We start from the raw sequence: 26,976 nt of genomic DNA, 5'->3' as shown, positions 1-26,976 counted from the left end.
ATAAAATTCTTCACATATTCTCGACTCTTCCATGCGTGCACCACTCATCTCGCCCTCCTTGATTTATGTTAATAATAATAATAATAGTAAGTAAGTAAAGTAAAGCTATCTCTGTAACAGGCCGTGAAGGCCCATAGGGTTGTGAGACGTTGAGGGTCCCCAGGAAAATTATTTAATTAATTCCTGGTACTCATTTCTGTTCGAGGCTGAGTCGACCCCAGGGCCATAGTGCGGCTGGAAGGATTAGATCAATTGAAAAATCTACCTCATCGGGATTCGATCCCGCGACCTTCCGGCTTGTAGCATGGTGCTCAACCAACTACGCTACCACGTGCCCCCAATAATAATAATATTTGCTGAAGAGTGCAAATTATGAAGCACCTCATTTGTTAATTTATTTATTTGTAATTTGTTTAACGACAGTCTCAGCAGTCAGACTGTGGCGTTGGATTGTAACATTGAATTGGAAACTAAATATGGAATGACACGGCCGTGGCATAATGCACTTGTGTGAAGAGACCTCAGGATAGTCTTGTCCCAGTGAAGCTTCCGACGGGGTACTTCCCGCCAGCATGCATTGTCCAACTTTGTCCATCATATTATTTCTTTTCGCCTATGGACATGTTCCTTTTTACCATTTTGTTTTCGTATGCCCCCGATCTTCATTTTCCCCACAGAATGAGTGACCAAGTTAGGGTCATATCTGAAATATCGGGTAGAAGTATAATTTTGTATATTTTATATTTTTTCTTCTTTTCTTTTTATGTCTGAGGCGAGAAGACAAAGTTGCGCATTGAATGTTAGGAAGCATTCGCGTAATTTATCTGCCTTTCACCTCGTGAATATAATTTTGATTTGTTACTGCCGGTCCCAAAATATTTAAACTTCGAAATATTTATCACCTTCCTTTACAGTCTGATTTTGTCTTGCGTCCTAGTGAAAACCCCCGTTACTCTCAAATATCCTCACTTTAGGATTCTTAGCACTACGTGAAATCTGTACAATCGGTTTTCGTGGTCCTTTGTATCGTTCTGTCAATATAAAACTCCGTGGCTTTAGTCCGCAAGCGAACTATATCGATCGACCACCGCTTGCCGACGAAGTTAGTGCCAACTTTAGCGGATAGAGGGTGTCGCGTGGTCAGCCCAACGAATCCCCACGGCCGTTAATTTCGGTTTTCTCGACCAGAGTCGCTACTTTTCCCTTCAAGTAGCTCCTCAATTATCCTCACGAGGCTAAGTGGATCCCGTTCCAGATCTATTACACAGAAAATCTGGTAGTGCAGGGAATCGAACCTGGAACCTTTGGATTTGTAGCCAGGAGCTCTGACCACTAGACCACAGAGGCGGTCTCTGTCAGTATCAACCACATACAGATGTTGGAGTAACCAAGTTCTCCGCTTTTTAGTTTCCTTTGTATCACAGAACTGATGTATCGTAATGTTGCATAATATTAAACTGTAGCGTCCTGTTATACTGCGTAGATCTGACTTTGCGTTCCGCCTTTTTGCCGTCAATTTGCAACGTCGGTTAATATTATCTCATCGTTTTATCTTTATTGCCAGTACACGTTTCGGCCTAACCGGCCATCATCAGATGTACAGGTTGTTGTGATGAAGGACTAATGCTGTTCTGCTTTGAATTAAACCAAGGCAGTTATAGAAGAGAAACAAAACAGCGTAGTGGGCAGCAGATTCTTTCATCACGAGAGCTTGTACCGCTGATGATGGCCGGTTAGGCCGAAACATACGGTGACAATTAAGAGAAAGCGATGAGGGAATATTAACCGACGTTGCACACAGACGGCAAAAAAAAAAAAGCGAAACGCAAAATCAGTATTATATTGCGCCGATCGTGTTTAATCGTCGTACTAAATCAGCTCTCATTTTCCAGTGTCACCGCTGTAGCAGGACACTATACGGATTATCGATATTCCCGCTCTTGAAGCTGCATAACCAGAATGTGCCGATTCTTATATGGCCAGAAAATTCGCCGTGTTCCCTGCGCACCTGTGAATATTCATTGCAGAAGCGTCTCATGCAGGAATAAATTCATATGTGTGCCCTGCACACTCATATTGTGAAGCATCAATTAACGAAATCAAAATGGATGCTTCACAACATGAGTGTGCATGGTAATATTATGTAATGGACCATAAGCTAGTAGTGGATAAGGTAAGGTAAATTTGTCCCTGAGATTAACTAATTAAGCATGAAAGCGTATGGGAGATTTGATGTATAAATCCACATTTTTTTTTTTACCTCGACACTAGCTGGAGGTGAGTGGTTATTTTGACGCCCCGGACACTTTACCACCGGGGAAAGAGCCTCCGGTATCCATCGGATAGGTGTCTGGTTGGGCCCTAGATCCGGTCTAGACGACGTGGAGAAGAGAAAATTCTTGACCCTACCGGGACTCGAACGCCGACCCCTCGGTCGTTCAGCCCGTAGCCAGTCGCTATACCGACTGCGCTATCCTTATTCATGCAAGTAGTGGGTATTATATGCGCGACATTCACACTTTCGCTTGATGTAACGCAGTTGGTATAGACAGGTTTTTATATCCATGTAAAATTATTGGAATTATGCGCATTATTTCTCATTGACACTCATAAATAATGCGTTATCCGTTCAGAAAGACGAAGATAAAACATGCCTATAATGTAGGGGGCACGCGGTAACGTAGTTGCGTAGTTGATTGAGGCACTGTGCTACAAGCCCGAAGGTCGCGGGTTCTATTCCCGATGAGGCCATTGGATTTTTCAATTGACCTGATCTTAACCGCACTATGGCCCAGGACTCGACTGAACCTCTTAACAGAATTGAGTACCAGGAAATAAATGGCGGCCAGCGCGTAGGGCTGGCAACCTGACCGCCATCTGTGAACCGACTGTCTAGAAGATGTGGAAGCCTCGACCTCTCACACCCTATTGGCCTTCACGGCCTGTTACAGGGATGCCTTTACCTATAACGTATATTTTTAATATCAAGGTATTTTGGGATGTGAAGCCTTGTAGTGTAGTAGACAGGTACCAGCAGAGGAATCAGCTGCCCTCAACTTCGGACTGCATTTTTTTTTGGAAAGGGGGGGGGGATTTGTCTATGGTTTAAACTGTCAGATCACAACGTTGAGTGGTAGGATGATAGTGAATAATATAATTTCCTATTACATAGAGAGACGTAGGGCATGATTGAGAGGCCTTGAAGACCAAAGGGAGAAAGAAAGCTTTATGGAGGCAGGGATACGATTACTACACGAGGAACTACACTCATATTTTTAAACAACGGGAGAACGTTACCGCCAACAGACAGTGCGTGTATTGCTCTTGATGAGAAACATCACACAGCCCTAGATACATGGCATCAAACCAACGCCCCGAATCAACGTGTGGTGTGGTATCCGTGGCAGTACTATTTTGGGGCCAGACCTTCAGCATAACATGTTAACAGGAGCCGTTACCGTCATCCGTTGGAGACCACGCTGCAGCCTTAAACGCAACGGCGCTCCCATCGCACTAAAGGGTTTTACTTGCAGCAACATGGTGTTCTGTACACGTCTTGCAACATTTAGCCACAGTTGGCTGCACTGAACGCTGTTTCTTTACGACTACCTTAAAATGCGATAGTTTCTTTCGTTACTTCTAATTCATGTTGCACCTGCCTTGACGTCACTACCGCTGCCCCGCACCCCGGAAACATATCCTCATCTCGCCAACGTGTCACCTTGGAAGCATCACCGTGACTGTTCACTGCCGATGTGTAAAGAGTGCAGCGCCACAACGGCTCGTTGTAGCCCCCCCCCAAAAAAAAACTCGCTTGTGACGAGAAACGCGTGATTTCCAACAGCCTTTCCCTCTTCAGAATTTTCCGCAGTTTGCCAAATAACCGAAGTCTCCTATGGTCGGCGACTTAACGGAACATTCCGTGTTAAAGATGTAAGAGCTTTTCATATGTCACTTGCTCGAAGTGCAGGAAATGGACGCAAAGTGGGGAGATTGGTCTGTCTCTCAATCTACATGTTTAACTGTTGCCCTTGGTACATATGGGTCTCCACTAGAAGTTGCCACTAGAATTCAAATTAGGGTCGTTTTTGGTACAATGTAATACCTAAATATGTAAGTAAGTAATGGTATCCCTGTAACGGCAGCGGAGGCCCATAGGGTTGTGAGATGTTGAGGCTCCCACATATTCTAGACAGTCGGCCCACAGAAGGCGGTGAGGTCAGCCTTACGTCCTTTACCCCCAGGAAGATTCCTGGCGCTCATTTCTGTTAGAGGCTGAGTCGACCGCAAGGCCATAGTGCGGCTGGAAGGATTAGGTCAATTGAAAATATCCACCTCGTCTGTGCAGTGTAATACCTACAGCATTTTAAACCAATTTAAATTGAACTTTATCTATTGTCTAAAGCAGTAGTTCTCAACCTTTGCCAGACTGCGTCCCGGTAAAATATTTTTTCTGTAAGAAGAGGGCCCCGTATAATTGATGCCAGGGATCGATACAGACCCGTGGCCCGTCGGTTGAGAAACGCTGGTCCAAAGGGAATGCTCGTCTTACAAAAATGTTTTGATCGCCTACAAATGAGTATTATGTTGACGTGTGAGTGGGATCTGTAACTTCTGTTTGAAGCATCTTTCGCCATGGTGCATATTTAATTAAATATATGGATAAATAGTATCTGACTGTGTGTAGTGAGATATCTTTACATGTGTAGGTTTTGTTTCTGCAGTAATGAACGTCAAGGCTGGCGACATGCAGAATATCACGGATCGCATTTGGAACGTATGTACTTCGAAGTACATTTTTGCCACCAGTGTTAACTACAGCAAGTAATTATGGATGCTAATTACTCGTAGGTACTGCCACGGCTATGAACGGTTTTCTTCAGGAACAATTTAAAGTATCGTAGTAATGAAAATGTTTACACCTTCTAGAGGCGTAGAAGGATGTGTTTTTGCAGGACATATTATCCTATAATTATCCCTTTGTTGCCGTCTGGTTAAAGTTGTAGATATCCTACTTCAGAAGTTGTTAGAATATTCTATGAATCATGTATTATTTAGAGGTTCAGTTCGGGATTCGAAGAACTTTGAAATTAACGGTTCGATTTTGTCTCGCCCTGGTATTCAGACTGCTTGAAAATCGTGATTTTAATCAGCCACGTCGGAAATCCTGAGAGCGAACCATGAATCTCCAGAATACGATATGTCCTACGCTGGAGTATCCTTCCTATCCAATTTCTCGGAGAGACGGATTCGCCAACCAGTTTCAGTCATTTTCTTTTCCTATGGGCCTGTGGCTGAGGTTTGATTGTGTTTGAAACGGAAAATGTATTTACTTTCTTTAATGTCATCATTGTCATCTATTTCAAGGTAGGCTTTAATTAGCCTGATACGGCTCAGAGATTATCCTGCCATCGACTTCTCTGTCGCCCAACATTTGTTAGTCCGTCTGATTGGTATCCTTAATTCTTTAACATCTGTAGGATATACCTCACTGACAATGTTAATGTATTTAAAGTCTTGCATGTTCTATTTTTCTGCTCTTCTGGAAATTAAAATGCCCATATCTCAATTCAGAATGAAATTCATAAACGTTTTACAGAATAGAGCGTTCTGTACTCTCATGCGGGATATTATTAGTCTGACATTCAGCCCCCGATCTTTTGATCGCCGTTTCCTACTCAATGACGAAGAACACACATAACTACGTGTATAATAATATTACATGGTTTTGTGCAGACATTAAATTGCTCAGAGCCTGCCGGAGTGTTTGAGAACAAAATGCTCAGAGGAGTATTAGGACCTTGAGTATTTGTGCTTCACGAAATATCAGAACAATCAGAACGAAGAGGATTGAATAGACTTGACGTGTACCATAAACAAACAAAAACAAATTCCATGGTCTATAGTCCGGTGGAAATTCGAAGTGCATACAAAACATCAGTGTGGGATAATACTGAAACAGATGTAATCAACGCATTGCCAGGTAACAGCTCTGTAAACAAGATCCAGCACGCAACAGTAGATGGGGCTGTGTTTTCTGTGTCGTCCGCGCCTAGCAGCGGTGGAAAAACTGGGCTATGCACCACGTTTCTAAGCAATGGCATTTTCAGCGCCACCTGTGGTGTGTAAATTCTGACTGCTTCATTCCGAACGTCAGTAACAGCTCTGTAAACAAGGTTCAGCACTCAACAATAGATTGGGCTGTGTTTTCTGTGTCGTCCGCGCCTAGCAGCGGTGGAAAAACTGGGCTATGCACCACGTTTCTAAGCAATGGCATTTTCAGCGCCACCTGTGGTGTGTAAATTCTGACTATTTCATTCCGAATGTCATCGGCCTTCAGGCATGCTGATTCACCGGCAAAATTCATATGCGCCGTGCAACCGGCGGTGCACCGGTCGCCGTGAAGCGCAGAGTCGTGGAACCGATCAACAAAGTAAAAATCCTTCCTGTATATAGATAGTGCCTAACCGTGCAGATTCTAAAGAATTGCCGACCGGAAAGAAATAGATCAATAGGACGCACGATGAAGAGATTGAAGGAAAACTCAGGACCATAAAAGACCTTGAGGGCTAACACTTGTCAGGATTAAGAGGATGGAGATGATAATGAAGAAGACCAAAAAGAAAAAGAATGTTTGATTTCTATCCTAGTCGTGAAGTTGTGTTTAAAAGCTTTGTTCCTTACGCCTTTTCATATTGCTTCTTTACTGATTGATCCTGAACAGTAAATTATAGCCGTGTGGGTAACTCAGTGAAGTCATCTGTTTGCTTTCATTAGTAAAAGTAAATGGTTGCTATTACCGTTTCGCGGTCAAGGGCGTTTGGTATGTATTTCGTAGTATAAATGCAAGAAATAACTGCAGATCCTTGCCGTGGAAGAAGTGTGTTGAAGAGAAAAACCTAAGTTACTAACGAAAGTATAGAAACCTGTAAGCTGCGGTTTTTACAATGCTGCACATTTTATGGGTCTCGACGTTCATACGTTACAGATACATAAATTATTGAAAATGGAAATTATCTCATGGAAACAGTAGCTCTGTGATACAGCTAAACTAATTCTCGAATGGTGTGATTAATACCTGGAGTCTAAATAGTGATATAACTCAATTTAGGTTTGCCAGTGCTAACATGTGTATTTGTATCACTGCAAAGCTCTTCAGTGCACAAAGTTAGAATTAATCTTGTCTTGTGATGTTTCGTACCTCACGGACTCTGAAGTTCTGTTATTGCAGATGCCAGTCTATTTTCAAAGCCAGACTACAGATCCATGAAGCCTTCCGAGTTAGAGAAAACCCTTGAATGACTGAACGAAATCAGTGATGAAACTCAACTGAAGGTTTTGCCACTGATCGAGAAGTATATTGTATTAGTGCAAAACTGTTCACACTACCTTGCGACGAGCTGATCACCCGCCCAAGGAGTCCTACCGAATGTCTAAGATGTAGTAAACCGAAATGAAACGGAGGGTTTCATGGAGGTAAGCCAAGATCCAAATTGGTGCTGTAGCGCCAAAGGGATTCACGCTACCTAGCAGGGAAACTTGTTTTTCTTCAATGGTCTTTTTTTTTTCTTTATTGCTAACATAAATCTGGATTTTGTTTTCACTGGTACATGGACCGTTACTGTTAAACCTTCATTAAAACAAATTAACCAGAGAATGTTTTTAACCCCAGAGAAGCTGTCAACAGATGAGCAGGTCATGTAGCACGAATGGGGGAGAGGAGAAATGCGTATAGGATATTGGTGGGAAAGCTGGAAGGAAGGAGACCACTGGGAAGACCAAGGCATAGGTAGGTGGATAATATTAAAGTGGATCTCAGAGAGATAGGATGGGATGGTGCGGATTGGATTGATCTGGTCAAGACAGGAAGCGCTGGAGGGCTCTTGTTAACACGGTAGTGAACATTCGAGTTCCATAAAATGTTGGGAAGTTCTTGAGTAGCTGCACAATTGGCAGCTTCTCAAGAAGGGCTCAGCTCCATGAGTGATGAACAGGGCCCGGATTTTGATGACCTGAAAATATTTAAAAAATGATCTATAAAATGACCGAAAAATCCACAAAAATGACCTAAAGGAGAAAAGAAAGAACACTTCGCTTCCGTGTTATTCACATTTGAGAAAACATATGAAGAAAAATTCCCTAAAATGGCCAAAAATAACAAGAAATACCCTTAAAAGTCCAAAAAATTACCTATAAAATTTACATTTCTGTAACCAGTAGTTCATGTCCGAGATTTATATATTTAAGAGCATCGCATAGGATACAAGGAAAAAAAGATGACATGTTATCAAAATCCGGGCCCTGGTGATTAGTGAGAAGCTGTCAACGAAATGAGGAATCGATTCAGATTTTGGCAGTGGAACTGAGTAGGTTGATGTAGCAGCAGTGCTCTAAACTTGTATTGGGAAAATGCTGTGTTCGAATGTCGGTCCGGAACCAGCTACCCTGTCTTTGATGTTCCTGGTTTTCCTCAGTCCCTCCAAGAAGATGCCGGCGTGGTACCGCGATTAGGTCACGGCCGCTTCCTTCCAAATCCTTATTCACGAATCATGTGACCATTCGACGCTGTATAGTCCGAGATACCGACGTCATCGCAAAATAACGCACACAAATGTAAGTGACCAAAATGGTTGCAAAGTTATTGATGCTAAACAGTGTAACAAATTATGTGTCCTTGTACCGCCTCTGTGGTCTAGTGGTCAGGGTTCCTGGCTACAGATACAGAGGTCCGGGTTCGATTCCTTGCGCTACCAGATTTTCTGAGAAGTAATGGGTCTGGAACGGGGTCCACTCAGCCTCGTGAGGATAATTGAGGAGCTACTTCAAGGAAATAGCTGCTCTGGTCTAGAAACCCGAGATTAACGGCCGTGGGGATTCGTTGCGCTGACCACGCGACACCCTCTGTCCGTTAAAGTTGGCACTGACTTCTTAGACAAGCGGCGGTCAGTATAGTTCGTTTGCGAACAAAAACCACGGAGTTTGTGTTTGTTTTGTACTTTGTTAAATATTTGTCATATTGAAAATGTTTCTTGCAATGACTGTAATGCCTATTTTGTGTCACTACAGTGAGTTTCTTTTAAAGATATTCCATAAGTTTCTATTTGAGTGTCCTGTTAAGTAGGGATTGCATGTAGCCGCGGTACCAACCGAAAGTACGTATATTTGACCAACATGTTTTAGTGTAGACCATTAATATGTAATTTCATCGACATTCGGTTACTATTTTCGGACTTGAAACATGAAGTCGGACAAATGAACGGACGGCCAGTTAGGCGGAGATAAATTACTCCCCCATTATGCTCTTGTACTTGCAAATATCTTATTACAGATACAAATACATTTCTGCCAAGGTAATCACATTAATGATATAATTAATGATACGTACTTCACAGAGTCATTAATTTTTTTCCCTTAGACTTTTCTCACATGTACACTTAAAATCTGTTATTCTTAATGAGATTAGCCGTTTATGTTGCATCCAATTTTTTATACGAACGACGATTTCTTAGAAAGATCATAACGTTCGAGTTTATCCACGTATTCCGGTTTTGTATTGGACTGATACGGATCAGAACTAGACCAAAACATTAATGAGGATCCGCAGTAATAAATCTTGTCGACGTGTGTAGTGTTGTTTGGCTTAGGTGTGGCTGATAAACTTCCCATCACACGTTAATTTTGTTCACCTCATGCAGACAGCGCGTAAGAACTTCCAGACTGGCACTGTCGCTTGAACATTGGTGTATTTTCTACAAGGAAACAACATTCCACACAACACATTTTAACAATGATATATTAACTCGCTCATCTGCGAGCGTTTAGCGGTAACGTGCTGTAGGCCTGGTCTAGAATTAATGCAGTAAATGTCACTGGCATTTCGACGCTGTAATAGATCTTACAGAGTTCCGGTTTTTAATGCGCTCGTGTGAATGCATTGTTGGCGTAACCAATTACTTCGCTTCAGATGCCGCCAATTTTCGAATGCACGTGAGTACTGCCACAGTCAATAAGTTCGTGGAATGGCCGCAAAGCGTCGTACGGGAATTTACTGTCAGTAAGTTTCAGCAACGGTAGCCGAACGGTCTAAGGGGTGCACTGTCTTCGCTCGCTCGGAAACCGGGATCGTGGGTTCGAATCCCACTCAGGGCATGGATGTTTGTGTGCGTTTTTCAGTGTTCGTCTACAGGTAGAGGCCTTGCGACGAGCTGATCACTCGCCCAAGGAGTCCTACCGTATGTGTAAGATCTAGTAAACCGAAGTGAAACGGAGAGTTTCATGGAGGTAGGCCTAGGCCCAAATTGGGGCTGTAGCGCCACAGGAGAAAAAAAATGTTTTAGCAATGTTTTCCACAGCTATATCAACGTTGGCAGACTTTCATAGCGGCCAACAACAACTATTTTGAGGGCCGATGTGAATATGTATAAGTGTATGTTAATACCTTGTAATATGATGCGATAAAACCACATTCCACGAACTTAATGACTATCACGTACATTCTTCCATAGACGCCGTCTGGTCTTGTGCTGGTACTCGACCTCTCTGCGAAATGGACATTAAAAGTATGTGCAAGTTAATGCTGTAATTATCCGAAACGAGGCGGTTCTTTATAGTAATTACTATTCTCCCTTGCTTTAAAATTAGGCATAAGGAGGATCTCAGAGAATCGGGAAGGATTCGAATTGAATGCGACATCTTATGTTCAGTGCTTACAATTTTAATTTAAGTGGCGAAAAATTAAATGCCACAGATAAAATACAGAAGCGCTATTAGACGCTGCTAAGAAGGCTGAAGTTAGAAAAAGAAGTTTAATTATATTCATATCTCGTAGCTTGAATGTGTTACATTAGCAGTGATGTAGAAGTGATTAGCAAAGCTTTCCGGTGTGTCAGAGATCAGGTGTTTAGGAACGCCAATAACAAGTCAAAATTACGTTTACAAAAAAAAAACTTACAGCAGATTCAAGTTGGGGAATATGCTGTCTTTCGGCCATCCATTTACAAAAGTAAAGATTAAAGTTAGGCCGCGCCATAGCTCAAGCGGTTAGTCACTGGCTTCCCACCGCGGCGACCCGGGTTCGATCCCGAGTCTGGTCAAGTGGGATTTGTGGTGGACAAAGTGGCGCTGGGGCAGGTTTTCTCCGAGTACTTCGGTTTCCCCTGCCAATCTTCATTCCACCAACTGCTCAAAATCACCTTCATCTATCATCTGGGGCTGGTACAATAGGCCAGAAGTGGCCGCAGTACAAGGGACTTAGTCCCACCCCACTAGCAATTAAAAAAAAAGCATTAAAGTTTATAAGAAATATAATTTTTCTGTAGTTTTGTGAAACTTGATCCCTCACAGTAAAGAAGGAACATAGGTCGAGGATGTTTGAAAACGTTGCCTCAAGGAGAATGTTTGTACATAACTGGAATCTGAAGAAAGTCCCTGATGAGGACATACGTAATCTGTACCAAATATTATTAGGGCGGTAAAATCATGAAAATGAGGTCGGCTGAACTTGTATGGGAGAAATGAGTACAACATTTTGATTGTACAACCTGAAGGCAGATACATATGCGTGAATGAGAGTATATGAAATAAATAGAATGCAAAGTTGCTAGTCAAGCATCTGACTCAAAGCAACTTCGAACACCTGTCTGTTATCAGTTTTGTAATAAAGTCACGGGTTCCATAAAAGACAAGGAATTTATTTACTAGATGAGCAACTGTTTGCTTTTCGAGAAGGCCTCTTATGCATGAGATTAGTTACTTAATTAATTACGGATAAAATATATCCGAAATTTTAAGATTTTAAGTTTCTTCGTGTAAGCTTGTGAATTTGTTTTTAATTTGTGATTTAACTAACTCCTTGGAGATGAGCCCTCCTTGAGAACCCGCCAGGTATGCAGCTGCTCAAGAACTTCCCAGCTCTTTATGGAACCCGAAAGTTCATTACCGTGTTCACAAGAGCCCTCCACTGGTCCCTATCCTTAGCCAGATCAGTCTAGTCCATACCACACCATTCTATAGCTCTAAGACCCATTTTAATATTATCTATCCACCTCCGTCTTTGTCTTCCTAGTGGTCTCTTTCCTTCCGTCCTTCCCGCGAAAATTATATATGCATTCCTCTTCCCTCATTCGTGCTTCACGCCAAGTCCATCTCATGCTCCTTTACTTGATCGTTCTAATTATACTTGGCGACGTGTACAAGGTATGAAGCTCCTCATTATGCGTTTCCTCCAACCTCCGGCCACTTCATCCCTCTTCAGTCCAAATATTTTCCTTGGGACCCTGTTCTCAAACAACCTTAGTCTGTGTTCCTCCCTTAATGTCAGACCATGTTTCATATCCATACAGAACCACAGGCAAAATTAGTTTTGTGTATCCTAATGTTTACGATTTTGGACAGCAAAGAAGAAGACCATTGGTGGCAAGCATTATCCGAGTTCAGTCTCCTCGAAATTTCCTTCTGAATCAGGCTTTGATTTCTCATAGTCGTTTCCAAATATCTGAACTGTACCACATTTTCAAAACATCTGTTAGCTATCTTAATGTCATGATTTTGCCCTTACTAGCGTCAGTTAAGAGTTTCTGTGTTTTTACACGTATTTATGGTATCACATCAACATAGACCAGCAGCTGATGTGTCCCATTTAATTTTAGTTCCACCTGGTTTTCCTGGACATTCCTAATGACGTTTTCTATCGCGAAGTTGAAAAGCATTGGCATTAAAGCATTTCCTTGTTGTAGACCACTCTGGATAGGAAATTTATCAGACAAATGTTTACCCATACGGACTTTACTACTATAGGTTTCATTGAAACACATTTTAATAAGCCTAATTAGTTTCATGGGTACCCCAGACTCTACGAGAATATTGTGCAATACTTCCCTCCTAAGTGAATCATAGGCTTTCTTGAAGTCTACGAATAGCTGATGTACTGTCACATCGTACTCCCAAATTTGTGACTGGGTAAGTAAAGTTCATAATTTCGATTGCAGCAAACTGTTGTACGTGAAGTCATCTTTGGGCACAAATACTAATATGGTTGAACTCTAGATAATTCTTCAGGTTTATCTGCCTTTAAGTTGAAAGAAGAATATAAATGGCATGTATTCGAATATTTGGTGATACCATATGCCGACCTTTCTTTTTATAACTTTTACCAGCCTTGGACATTGGCCACATTCTGCAGTTTTTATTTAAAATAAACCACTACATCGTGTGTTTTTAAATCATTAACATGCCGTCAAATGTTTCGATTTAAAAATAGAAATTTCGCTCTCCTTGAAGATGAATGTGTAGTTTCTTTCACGTGCTGTCGCTACGCAGTTTGCAAATAGTTTTCTTGGTTAGAAGGTGACCTATCAAGGTCATTGCTGTCTCGATGCATTAGCGGGATAAGTTCAATTCGTATGCATAGGTATAGCTTCAGAATCCTTTATCTCACTTTGAAGTAATTGGACTAAACTAGCAGCAATTTAATTATGTATTTGTTTGCTAATGTAAATACTTAACGACCAAACTAGAAGTGGGAAATATCAGACGATGTGTAGGGGCCAGCAGAGTGAAAGGCAGTTTCTGGATACCGATGCACGAGCAGTTGTAAAATGTATTACTCAACAAATGTCTGTACTGTAACTTCTTTACCTAAATTCTCGTCTGGTTCAACTGCCGGTCACGTTGGATCATGTGCGCCCCCACCGCTAATCAGTGTAGAACTTATAGTCGTCTTTCCGTCTGTAATGCAACAATATTAATTTAAGAACAGTAATTCACACGTAATTTACTAAATGCTCATTAAATGTTTTAAATGTCATTAAAATTATTAATATACATGTACATACAGTGTTTATGCTACATGTTTCAGCCGCACAGGGCCATTTTCGGGCAACACATATTTCAAAAGGAGCCTGCTGCAGTGTGCACGTGGTCAAATAGTATTCATTAAGGCACTTCGTTATTAATTTTTTAATTCTGGTGCTGTAGAATAATTTCAAACATTTAAACTGTGGTCTAGTGGTCAGAGTTCCTGGCCACAGGTCCGGGTTCGATTCCCGGCGCTACCAGATTTTCTGAGACGGGGTCCACTCAGCCACGTGAGGATAATTAAGGATATATCTCAAAGAAATAGCGGATCCGGTCTATAAAACCGAAATTAGCGGCGAAGTTAGTGCCAACTTTAGCGGATAGAGCGTGTCGCGTGGTCAGGGCAACGGATTCCCACGGCCATTAATCTCGGTTTTCTAGACCGGAGCCGCTATTTTTCCATTCAAGCAACTTCTCTGTTATTCTCACGAAGCTGAGTGGACCCCGTTCCAGACCCACTACTTCTCAGAAAATCTGGTAGCGCGGGGAACTCTGACCACTAGACTACAAAGGTGGAAATGAAAATGAAATGAAATGTATGTGTATTTGCCCGCAGGAGAAGAGATGGCTGGTAACCAACGGATGTGTGCTGCAGCAGCAGCAGCCACGGAGTACAGTGCTGATAGGCGAACCTCACATACCGCTAGCTCACCTCGAGGATACCCTGGAAGGTGAGTACGTCACTTCTGTAACACAGTGTTTCTGGGCTTTGTGATCTGTGCATCGCTGTCGGGTCGAATATTCTTGTTCAAGTTATGTTATATAGGCCTACACATTTTACCGCAAATGGAAGAAGAACTACTTTTTTGCTCTTATCGACTACTGTGGTGTAACGTCATGTAGTCCAGTAAGTTCGCCGACGTTTCATGTTCAGAGTTGAAGAGTAAGTTAAGCAGGTTGCTTGTTCCAGGAGTTAATGCCGCCAGATTGTGATGAGTGTTACTGCAGTTTTATCTCTATCCTTTTGCGAGTTTTAATGCCGTTGCCATATTACGTAGAGCCGTGTATACAAACCCCAGATCACTGGAAGACGGTAATTGATATGATCAGTGAGGCCGGTTATGTTCCTCAGTTTTAATATTACACAGGGGCGTTGTTGAACTGTAATTAACCACGCACAGACATGCTAGTAGATCCTGGTCATTACTGTCATACTTTTTGTTTTATACAGTATGAGATATAGTGTAGACCTATCGATCATAGGAAAGCCCAGTGCTCTTCAGCTGGTACATGGTAAAGGAACAGATGTCCCTGTGCTTAATTAAGAGCCTCGCCATGAACACGTATGGGAGAGTGAAGTATAGCTCCACTATACTTCTGGCAGCTTTACCCCCGGAGAAAGAGGCCCCGTGCCCATTGTATATGAGGCTTCTTGGGTCCCAGAGCCGGTCTGGACGCTGTGGAGTACAGAAAGATTTCTTGCCACTATCGAGAATAGAACCCCTGCCTTCTAACTCGTCTGTCGCTATACCGACTAACCTATCCCAGCTCTCTACTGTTACATGACACTTCATATTAGTTGCCTTTTCGGAATTGCGTAAAACTGAGACAGTTGTGTGCTTTTTAAGCAGGTGTGAACCTCTGTTGCTGCGCAAGCTCTCCTCATAACACTTTAGTCAGTGTGGTGAAGCCATCAGGAACTAAGAATCAATATGGTTTAATTATTCCAGGAGCGTTTAGTGTAAAATTTCTGTGTAATTTACATTTATGCAGATTCCGATTAGGTTTATTTTGGTCTATATGAACTCAGAGTACATAACAGTCGCCATGCATCGTACTGCGCCGGGCGTGTTGCATGCACCAAAGATCTCATCGACATTGTTGTGACGACTCTAATAATATTTGGTGACGAATGCGAATTGTAAAGTCTCTCATTGTGCAATTTGTTCCACCTGCCTCTTAACTTTCTCTTTCGTAAGTGCAAATATTCTCCTCGGTGCTTATTCTCGCTCATAGAAATAAGGCGAATAATCAGAACACGCGATCTTCGGTCCATATAACACTCGAAGCACGGATGTCTGCGTTTGTGTTGTCCTGTGTAGGTAGCGACCTTGCGATGGGTTGTTCGCCCTTCCAAGAAACTCTGCCAACTGTCATATAAGTTTCGTAATCTCGGAATTAATTCTGAAAGGAAACAGACCAGAAGGCCTAATCCATGAAGACAGAAGAAGAAGAAAGGGCTGAATTAAAAGCCCGTTAGGTCCTCATTTCAATTCTTTCTTAAGGGGAGTATTTATAATAACTGCTGACCTCAGTCGGTATAGCGACTTGCCTACGGCCTGAACAACCGAGGAATCGAGGTTCGATTCCTGGCAGTGGCAAAAAATTTTTCTCTTCTCCGTAGCGTCCAGACCTGCCCACCTAGCATACTCCATTTCCTCTTCAGTAAAGCAACCGGGACACGAAGCTCATGATTCACCACCATCTAGTGCCGAGATTGAGAATGATGGAGCTATACATCCACTCCTCCATGCGTCTTCTTGGCGTAGGGCTTAATAAATAAATAAAAGGAAAACTTCTTTAGTTGCTGCTTTGCGGTTGTCGTTAGTCGTGACGTAACAGCTATCAGCAGTTTGCCGTGCGGTAAGAAGCGCGTATAGTCCCTGAGCGCTGTAATGCAAGAGGTCTTGAATCGGGTTTGAAGGTTGCGTTTAGGTATCGGCCTGGGAATATACCGATTCTCAACCGAGGAAATTCTGCGAAGTATCCAAAATACGTACGCTTACAGAATTCTGAATTGCAACATTCTTGAAGAAGAAGGCTGAGACTAAGGTGTAATTATCGTCTCTTGTTTTTGTCTTTGTTCAGATTGAATCCGTTGTTTGTTGTTATCAAGATAAAAGCTGTTGTAGATTTCAGTTATTACGTAGAATCTCATGACAAACATTTTGAAGCTCCAGACAGTAAACACCTTTTATCACACAGGGTTTTCTTCTGCTGCTCCGGATTAGAATTAACCTGCGACAGCGCATCATCTTAGATAAACGGTTATCTTAGCATTTGCCACAAGGGACAGGATATCCGGTGTCCGAGCCGAGAATCGGACCCGATACTTCTCGAATACAAAGTAGCGGTTCCAACTGGTGACAGACGGTAGAATTCCTTGGATGACGGATGAGTCCATTATAAAACAACACAGAATAATGTGGACCAACTCCTCGATATTTGCGAGTGGTCTCAGTCATGGAGTTCTTTCGATAGTGGAGCATCAAAACATCAAAACGGCCGATCACAATGGCCGTGCGGTCGAAGGCATGAACTCTCTTCACACGCTCTAACGCTGAGATCGTGGGTTCGAATGCCACTCGAGGCATGGATATGTCTATTCGTTTATTCTGTGCTTGTGTTGTTGTGCAGGTAACGGCCTTGCGACGGGCTCGTCACTCGTCCAAGGAGTCATACCGTCTGAGTATGGATTAAGGGGCATAAGGAGCCAAGGTTCACAAGGGCTGTAGAGCTGTAGAGAGAATGTTATGAGATTCATTTGAACTTAATCCAAAAATACCACACCGCAGACATTGTTGAACACACAGAATTTTTCTTCCGTAAGGTTAGCATCTCAAGATTTTTTTTTTTTTTTACGGAGTATAGTTATGTGCACTATGATAATCCGTTGGACTCCTAATGGTAAAAAAGAAAAGGTAAAGCTATCCCTGTAACGGGCCATGGAGGCCCGTAGGGTTGTGAGACGTCGAGGCCCCAACATTTTCTAGACAGTTGGCTCACAGATGACGGTGAAGTTGTCAGCCTCACGCGCCGGGCGCCCCTTTATTCCCCAGGAAGATTCCAGGTACTCATTTCTGTTAGAGGCTGAATCGACTCCATGGCAGGAAGGGTTAAGTCGATTGAAAAATGTAGTGACGTAATCGGGATTCTAACCCGTGACCTTCCGGCATGTAGCATAGTGCCTCAACTAACTACGCTGCCGCTGGATTCTTCAAATACCCTGACGAAGATGCAGTCATCAGATTCCTAACCGATCCACGTGCACTTAGTGTAATTAGGCAAATGAGTTAGGTATGGCACTCGAAGACGCAAGGAAAATAATTCCACGTATGTACCTTATAGAAAATGCGTATTTCAGGAAGCCGTACTCTGTTAGTTCTTTGTCATTGTGAATCGATATTTGCTTAATCTGAATGTGACAAGCTGCAATGCGCGTGCGGTGTTGGCAGTGAAGCAGTTTGACGACAGAACTTTGTTTACACGCCTCTCTAACAATCTGTTGACAGACACCTGTTGTTCAGGAAACTGCATCATCTATCATTGGAATATACAAACTATTGTGTATACAAAGGACTGGCCGAACGGTATCAAGCTTAGGACACCCCAAGCTAAATAATAATTAATATGAATGAGATTATTAGCCTAATTACACAACAAGTAGGAATAAAGCTAACAATACGCCCAGCGAGATCTGAGGTATTCGCGGAGATGGAAGTTTACATTGTCTTCTATTCTGAGTTTCAAACGGTCATAACTCCGTAACCGTCCAAAATCGGACACATGTTTATATGAACTCTTTTGATCACAAAGACCTAGGAAATCGCCTCCTGCAGTTATGCCCTAAAGTCGTGAAACACCTGTATATAAATGTTGAAAGTTGTAGAGGCCAATAGAGTTGTGAAACGTCGAGGCTCCCACATTATCTAGACAATCAGCCCACAGATGGCGGTGAGGTTGTCAGACTTACTCACCGGCCGCCCTTTACACCCTGGAAACACAACTGGTTGAAGCACTATGCTACAAGCTGGAAGGTCGTGGGTTCGATTCCCAATGAACTCATTGGATTTCTGAATTGACATAATCTTTCCAGCCTCACTATGGCACTATGTATATACTTGACGTGATGTCACAGTTTAATAAAACAAAAGAACGTCTAAGGCCACCACACTTTCCCCTACACCACAGATGGAGCTCTAGTCGCGGTAGGTCAGGAGATTGGGACGTCTGCAGATCGTCTACGATCACGCATCGTTCAAATAAATGAACGCCTTGAGAATATTTAGAGGTAAGAGACAGAAACAGAAAGGTAATGAGAACATTTTTAATTTGAACACTTCACAGATTGGTCAGATCATGGAAGATGCGATGGGCGGATCGTGTGGCACGCATAAGAGATGAGAAAACCTGAAGGGAAGAAAATGCTGGGGAGACCTTGGCGTAGATGGGAAGGTAATAATTATTTATTTAACGACGGCCTCAATGGCTGACACTATGGACCGTCGAATGGCATGATCAGTGAATAATGAATTAAAAAGGATCTGAAAGAACCCGCTGTGGCAAAGATGGAAGATTAATAATAAAATGATCATTACGGAACAGGTTTTGAGGATTTCTACGTATTTCGTCTGGATCCGGATAGTGTCCAATGTCGGGCTGTTTTTAACGCGGTAATCAGCCTTAGGGAGTTCACAGATGGCGGGAAATTTCGTGACCAATGGGGAGACAGCGTCTCGCAAATGATTCTGCGCTCTGTAACCATATGACTTACATGGTAAGGTAATGCTGTCTCTACTTCTCAATGCAGAATATCGGTTTCTGATCTCGAGAGGCTGAAGCTTTTGTGTAACCCTCGTAGTAGTAGTTTTTTTTATTACGGGGGGTGGGGTCTGGCTGTGTCCACTTGGCACATCGGCCATTAATTGGCCTATTGTAACAGTCCCGGATGAATAGACGATGTTTAATGCGGAGCAGTCGGTAGAATGAGAATTGGCAGGAGAAACCGAAATACTCGGAGAAAACCTGCCCCAGTGCCACTTTGTCCACCACGAATCCCACATTACCTGACTTGGGCTCGAACCCGGACCGCCAGGGTGGGAAGCCGGCGACTAACCGCCTGAGCTATGGCGCGGCCTGACTCTCATAGTAAGTAGTGGATTTAATTTTACGTGAAATACAGTCAAAACAAAATACATTATGCGATGTTATGTAACTACTGCGAGCGAAGAAGTAAGAAGTCAAACTTTGAAGCGTCTATGTAAGCAAAATTATCTTCGCCTTTGTAATTGTGTCCGTTCTTTTTAAATCTTCAGTACCTGGAAAGTAACATATTTGAGAATTATCAANCTTTTTCAATTTCTTGATCCTACACACGCTCGGTAGGACGCCTTGGACGGGGTATCAGCCCGTCGCAAGGCCTCTGCCTACACACAGAACAACAAACACTGAATAAACGCACACAATACAGACATCCATGCCTTGAGTGGAATTCGAACCCACGATCCCAGCTTTGGAGCGAGCGAAGACGGTTCATGCCTCAGACCGCGCTGCCACTGTAATCGGCAGCGTCATTACATAAGCCATGAAAATATCTTACTGACCTTGAGTGTACTGTGTCCCCATCTAACTCCATAGACGGGAATCCGACTTGTGAAGCTAAGTCTGCCGGTCAATAAGTTCCCCGGCCTTTTATGCAACCCGTGGCCGTGTTCACAACACCCCGCCACTGGGCCCCACCTATGTCGTCTGAATCCAGTCCAGATCCTCAAACTGTGTTTCTTTAAACACATTTTAATAATATACGCTCATCATCTAGGTTGCCTAAACAATGTTATCCGTACAGATTTTCACACAAGAATTTCGTATGTATTTCTCATCACGCATGCTTGCAACATGCCCCGGCCAGGCTAGCAAGCACATTTATTTAATCGCCCCAACAATATTTGTTGAAGATTACATATTATGATGCTCCTTATAATAGAATTATGTTATATCCGTCCCCCCTCCGACAGAGGTATCCCTTTCCTCACCCAGTTCTCTAAAACCTGCCCCGTTCGAACTCGAAGTTGCAGCGTCATGATAATGGTAAGGTGAAAGGTAAAGTTTTCCCTGTGCTTAATTAGTTATACCCTATGCCATGAAGACATATGGGGGAGTGGAGGTATAGCTCCACTTTTCTTGACCTCGGTACTGGAAGGAGCTCAGTGGTCAGCTTTACCCCCGGGGAAGGGAACCCTGTACCCATTGGGTAGGAGTTTTGGTGGGTCCAAGAGTCGGTCTGGACGCTGTGGAGAAGATAAAAATCTTGCACTGCTGGGAATCTAGCCCGTCGCTATGCCGATTTTTGTTACGGTAACGTTACGCGCTCGAAACACTCTTGAACTCGAGTCGAATCTTTCCCTCGGAGGTCTTGTCCATCAGCCAGAACGAAAACAACAGTATCAGTTGCGTCAATTGGTGCAGGAAAGTTAAGCAACGCAGATCTCTTATCTGTTGAGGAACTAAATCCCTTCTTTGTTGGGCGTTGAAAAACGAATGGAGCCGCTTGTTATCGCAGGAAATGTTATCACTCCCTTCCTAGTGTTGACAATGATAACACAAGATTGTAAATATAATGCGCAGCGGAATGGCGGAGTAAACAAAATTACTGCCTGTATTTCTTCCGCAAGGTTGTGTAGCACTGTTTTGAATGAGTCACGTAAACCGTATGTTTCCACTCACAGACATTGAGAACGATGACGAATAATTGGCGCCTTGTCGCTCCCCCATTTAGTACGCCCAAGAATTAGGCCCTATGTTCACTTTTAGTTTAGTTACGCCAGAACAGTTAAATGACAGTTTATCATGGAATTTGGGATCGGAAGCATTCACTGAGGCTAAAGACAAAGAAATCTTGAACCATCATCGGTGTCTGCTGGGTACTGATGACCGACGTTTCAGGGACCATCTCATCCTCCATCATTAGAGCCTAATGGCCATCATGGAACCAGATCCTGACGTTAGAGACAGAGATGGTTGCTGAAAAGTCTGTCATTTTTAACCCAACCAACACCACAGACAGGCCGAAAATATTTTCATTATCAGAGATTTTTTTTTTGCCAGTATTTGCTGTTTGAGCCCCGAATTACCATTAAACTCGGAGCTATATAGGGCTTATATTTGTGTAGTAAATGTACCTATTTCCTCTGCAAGTTATGAAAGTGTATATAATGCAGTGTGACGTAATTATGGTCTCGTACTGCTAACTAAAAGTTAAGGAGGCCCCACCAAACTTATGCATTCGATATGGCGTAACCGAATCCGAAATTCTGAATTCTATGAGAGCCATCACGGTTTAGTAGGCCCCCTGGCCCGTTGCGACGCGGCAGAACTGTTCATCACTTCATCGTGTTTGCCACTGCGTTTGCCCACCATTATTATTGGGATTGTTCTGCCCCGCACTCTTAGTTAGTTAGAGAGACTGGTAGAATATCATAGAGGGAAGCACAATGGACCAATACTGGTCTCAGTGTATGGGGAAACCCCTACCGATATTGGTGCGTACCATCTGTCCCGACCGAGCCAGCGAGTTCGGCCTCCACTGGCTTGGCGGTATGTATAATGCTTTCCCCATCTATCAGAGGCGTTAGAGACTACTGTTGGGCGGGAAATGTCCTTGAATTTAGCTCAGTGACCTCCTTTGGAGATATGAGGTTCTTTTACATGCCGTAAAGTTACGACACGGGACCCACGGCTTTAAAGTCCCTCCCGGAGGACTTGTTCCCTGAATTTTTCCGCCCTTAAAAATTGCACGACCTCCGCCGTGTTTGAACCCGCGTACCACGAGTCATGAGGTGGGAACGTTGCCTCTAGACTACGGAGGCAGCTTTGCCCGGCACTCTTGGTATCGCGTCCGTTTGATTGGCAATGGAGGCCGGTCCATTGGACTTCAAAATCATTTATTTCCGCCTCATTATTATTAAAAACCTTTCGGGTCAAGTCCTATCAAGCGATAGTGCTAGACCTGACAGAAATATCAGCTATACACGAATCATTTTCTCTCAGGCGTCACTGGCGTTTTCTTAAGCTAGCTTTTCTGTTCTTCATTTATTTTGTATGTTCTGACTTTATAAGAACTGGAGATGTTTTCCTGTTATGTAGTTAACAATGAAAATGCAGAACAAGTAGACAAACAGTTCTCGTCATACTGTGTACGCACTACGTTGCTGTTGTGTTTCCGAACGCTTACCGTTAGTCACAGACTATATTCTCATGAAGTCGAATACGTTAGAAACTATCTTACGGGCTAGACTGCCGGGATTCGATTCCCAGCATGTGTAAGAGATTGTTCTTTACTCCGCAACGTCCAGACCGGCTCTGGGGTCCACTCAGCCTCCTATCCAACAGGTACCGGGGGGGCTCTTTCCCTGGGACGTCAAGCTGACCCACTCACCTCCATCCAGGGCCGAGATAAAGAATTGTGGGGCTGTACTTCTTCTCCCCAACACGTCCTCATGGCGTGGTGTTTGATTAAACATAGGGACACCTTTTTACCTTTTAGTTAAAGCTCGCCATTGCTTTTCTTTAAACATACTCTAAGCACGTAAACAAAAATTACACATTTCGACTTGAAACCCGTGATAGGGAGACATCGGCGGATCACTGTTAGATATTCTGAACTGTAGAGGAGTTGAGTACAATGGGTATCTTTGGGGAGGGTTCAACAATAAGACTGGGGCCACACGAGCGCACGAAATGCGTCCGTTGTAACAAACGTCATGACGTCCGTTGTAGAAATAAACAAGAGAGGCGAATGCTACGCTTCTGGCTCCATTGCAGACAAAAACTACGCACCGCATTCTGCAATTGTGTGGTGTCCACAGCAACGTTCGTCATAAAGTACGTTCGTTACAACGGACGCATTTTGTGCGCTCGTGTTGCTCCAGCCTAAGGCTCCCTTTCTCTGACTGTTCTTCGCGCCACATCTTGGCTAACCAATGATTTCAATGGAGCTGTTTCCACACAACCAAACGACTGTTCATCCGTTTGCTGAGTTACGTCACAGACGCTCGCGAAAAAGAAGTTGAAACCTCTACCCGCTCGTCCCCTTGCTTTGAATTCTTCCTGACTTTCATCAGCCGCCAACTCTGATCGCTTGAAGGAAGAATATGGTCTTATTGGTTGTAATTTCGTGTTGTTCGGTAAAGTCTGCGTACCCCCCGGAGGGAAGTATCACTTCCATGTTCATGGCCGAAGAGAAAACCAAATAAACCAGCAGTAGATCGCCAAGGAGAGCGTTCCATGTCCGTCCGTCGGAGTAACAGTTTGTTGTATCCATTATGGATCCATGGGCGAATTTCTGCTTCACCTAGGACTTTCAAGGAAATCATTGCCAGTCTACTTTTAATAAATTTGCTTCTTTACATTAGATATAAACAGTAACACTTCCTGAGTTTGTAAGATACACACAGCCACATGTGTCCGTGCCCAAATTATGGATGTATGCTAGTCGGTTGCTAAGATACTGTAGCAAACATCTGCCAGCAGGAAACTGGCATGAGGCATGGTTACTGATCGAGGTCATGTCGTCGGCAATGACTGCATTACAGCCGGCTCCTCAACCGCACCGTGACGCCTTGGCATCGAGCAGATTGTGACGTACATCGCAATACCTACATTCCTCTTCGTGGTGTACTCGCAGTCTACTTAGGAGCCTCTGTATGAAGGGCGGCTGCTATTGTCCCTGACGTAGCCAGAATGGACGCAGCGGTGAGGTCTCAGGAACGTGCTGTCCGGCATACTGCGTCACCCTCCCCCCTTACCTGCTCGAATGCTGAGCCTCTCAGCTGCTGCACTTTGTTGTCCACTCTAGGCACTCTCGGTGGCAAAGGCCACCCCCGAACACCAGACATTTCCCGGGAACTGCTTGTGGTGGATCCAGAAGTGGCAAAAACGCTGGCAGTTGTGTAGCACTGCGTCACAAGAGCGTGGGTCTTATAAGCATCAACTTAGACAAAGACCGTATAGGATGAAGGAGGAAGTCAGTCATGCCGTGCCATAGCTAAGGCGGTTTCGTACCGCGGCGACCCGAGTTCGATGCCAGGTTATATGGGATTTGTGGTGGACCGGTTTCCTTCGAGTACTTGGTTTGTCCTGCCAGTTCTCATCACACCGACTGCTGCTTCTTCATCTCTTGTCCGGGACTGGTGCAGTAGGCCCACTAGTGTCTCGCTTTCCAACTGGAGTCAGGCTCATCGCACCCCACCAATTAAGTAAGAACTAAAAATTGGCAGAAAACGCTGTGAGGAAGCTGTCAAGGAAGAAAGCAAAGTTTGGACCCTAGCTGCTGCTTCGTCCTGATGTGTGTACAGTCTAAATTACATCCAGTTGGTTGAAAACTTACAAACTGTGTTTTGTGGTGTTGATATTTTCTTTTTGCGGAAGGACTGGAACACTACGACGTTTTCAGTAGCTAGACTAGTAGCTGTATACCGTCGAATATAAGATGATACGCGACTGTTGTCATTACAAGGACTCATGCCCGTGTTATTAATTATAGTAAATTGTTCCGGCGACCGGATAACCTAATTGAATTTTCTCGGTTTTTTTTTTTAACTAAGTTACTCCACGAATATTAAACGGTATTGTAAATATGCCTCGACCATTTCCATCAACGTATTGTCCAATTATCATGAGATGCATCATGACTCAGACTGGTGTGCCGCTGTTTTCATAATCCCATTCGCTTCGACTATGCTCCTTTGCCTCATGTCGCAGACATCGTGTCTTGACTGCCGGTCTGCGGCCTACCTAAGGGTATGAAACTTGTCTCTCACATTAAGGGAGGAGCATAGACTGAGGGTGTTGAGGAGAATATTTGGACCGAAGAGAGATGAAGTGACGGGAGGTTGGAGAAAACTGCATAATGAGGAGTTTCATAACTTGTACTCTTCAATTAGAATGATCAAGTCAAGGAAGATGACATGGGCAGGGCATGTAGCACAAATGGGGGAGAAAAGGAATGCATACAGGATATTGGTGGGAAAGCCAGAAGGAAAGAGACCACTAGGAAGACCAAGGCATAGGTGGGTGGACAATATTAAAATGGATCTTAGAGCTATAGTATGGTGATCTGGCTGAGGATAGGGACCAGTGGAGGGTTCTTGTGAGCACGGTAATGAACCTTCGGGTTCCATAAAATTCTAGGAAGTTCTTGAGTAGCTGCACAACTGGCGGCTTCTCAAGAAGGGCTCATCTCCATGAAGTTATTTACATCAACACTATAAACTAGGGCGCGTCACGCCTTACTGAAGACAATTTGAGTTTAACTTTTGCCACGTGTAAGGGGTTGGCGTGACTAATAATAATAGGTTCTGGATTATGTGACTGAATTTGTTGGCACTCCTTCACAATTACACCCACTTTTGACAGCTCACAATCAATGACTGACTCAGACTCGCTCCATTCCTTGCTGGACCACGAGCGTCTTCTCTTTCACTGTGACGAGCAAAGAATTCTTGCTCACCTACTGTACTGCCTTGTACGAGGTATGTCTGACGAATCGCTATTAAGATTCTCGGTCTGAAATCTCCCGGACTGAACTAACTTCCATGCGGCCCGAATAGAAATCACCGCCTGGAATAGTTAACAGTTCCTCTGTTATTCTCTGTTTCATCCGTTATCACTCCACGTGTATCAATCTCGGGTCAACGCTTTGATTTATACAAGCTTATTCGTTGCTACGAAAGGTTCCGTTGTCTAGCAGTGGATTATTCCGTCACACTATGTTTAAATTCGTCACCGGTTATTGCATGCCAAAATTATGTTAGAATCTAGTAAATTTCTGATTATGTCACTAACCGACTGGCGCATTCTCGTTCCCAAAGTAGATGGAGTCTACCACTAGTGCTGCTTCTGTTCAAAACTACTCCTCGCTTATCTTGAACTTACCTGGGGAAGGCGGTCGTTAGTTGTGCAGAGTTAACTTCCCGGAATGGCCTTGCCTTGCCTTGGTACGTATCTGTAGTTAAGAATTTGCTTGTTACGCATTCTTAGCACGAAGACCGTACGGCCCATTTTAAACCCCATGTCACGTGAAATTCAAATCAGTATTTTTTTAAGCAAAGAAAAACTCATACACAATATAGTACCCAGCATGAAACACTGATCTCATAAGAGCTATAACCAGGACACTTTTCATCGCATGGCAATGGATATTAAGCCGGAATAGCGCAGTCAGTATGGAGACTGGAGTAGGAGTCCCGGTAGGGTCAAGAATTTTCTCTTCACGTCGTCCGTGCCGGCTCTGGGGCCCACCCAGCGTCATATCCAATGGGTACCGGAGTGGGGTTCTTTCCCCGGGCGTAAAGCGGAAGTGGAGTGAAGCCCACCACTCACCTCCATCTAGTGCCGAGGTCAAGA

At 43.6% G+C, this 26,976-nt stretch overlaps 1 protein-coding gene across 1 annotated transcript in view; it reads left to right on the top strand.

The window, feature by feature from the left end:
* Nucleotides 1-26,976, top strand: part of LOC111872359 (MAP kinase-interacting serine/threonine-protein kinase 1) — a 124,244-nt gene that overhangs the window by 63,610 nt on the left and 33,658 nt on the right. The window contains exon 2 of the mRNA XM_023866157.2: nt 14,411-14,525. Coding sequence (XP_023721925.1) covers nt 14,411-14,525 — 115 coding nt within the window. The remainder of the gene's footprint in view (nt 1-14,410; nt 14,526-26,976) is intronic.

This window comes from Cryptotermes secundus, unplaced genomic scaffold (assembly GCF_002891405.2).
Source record: "Cryptotermes secundus unplaced genomic scaffold, Csec_1.0 scaffold144, whole genome shotgun sequence".
NCBI classification, from domain to species: Eukaryota; Metazoa; Arthropoda; class Insecta; order Blattodea; family Kalotermitidae; genus Cryptotermes; species Cryptotermes secundus.
The sequence above is the reverse complement of the archived record's forward strand: the minus strand, read 5'-3'. Positions and strand labels throughout refer to the sequence as shown.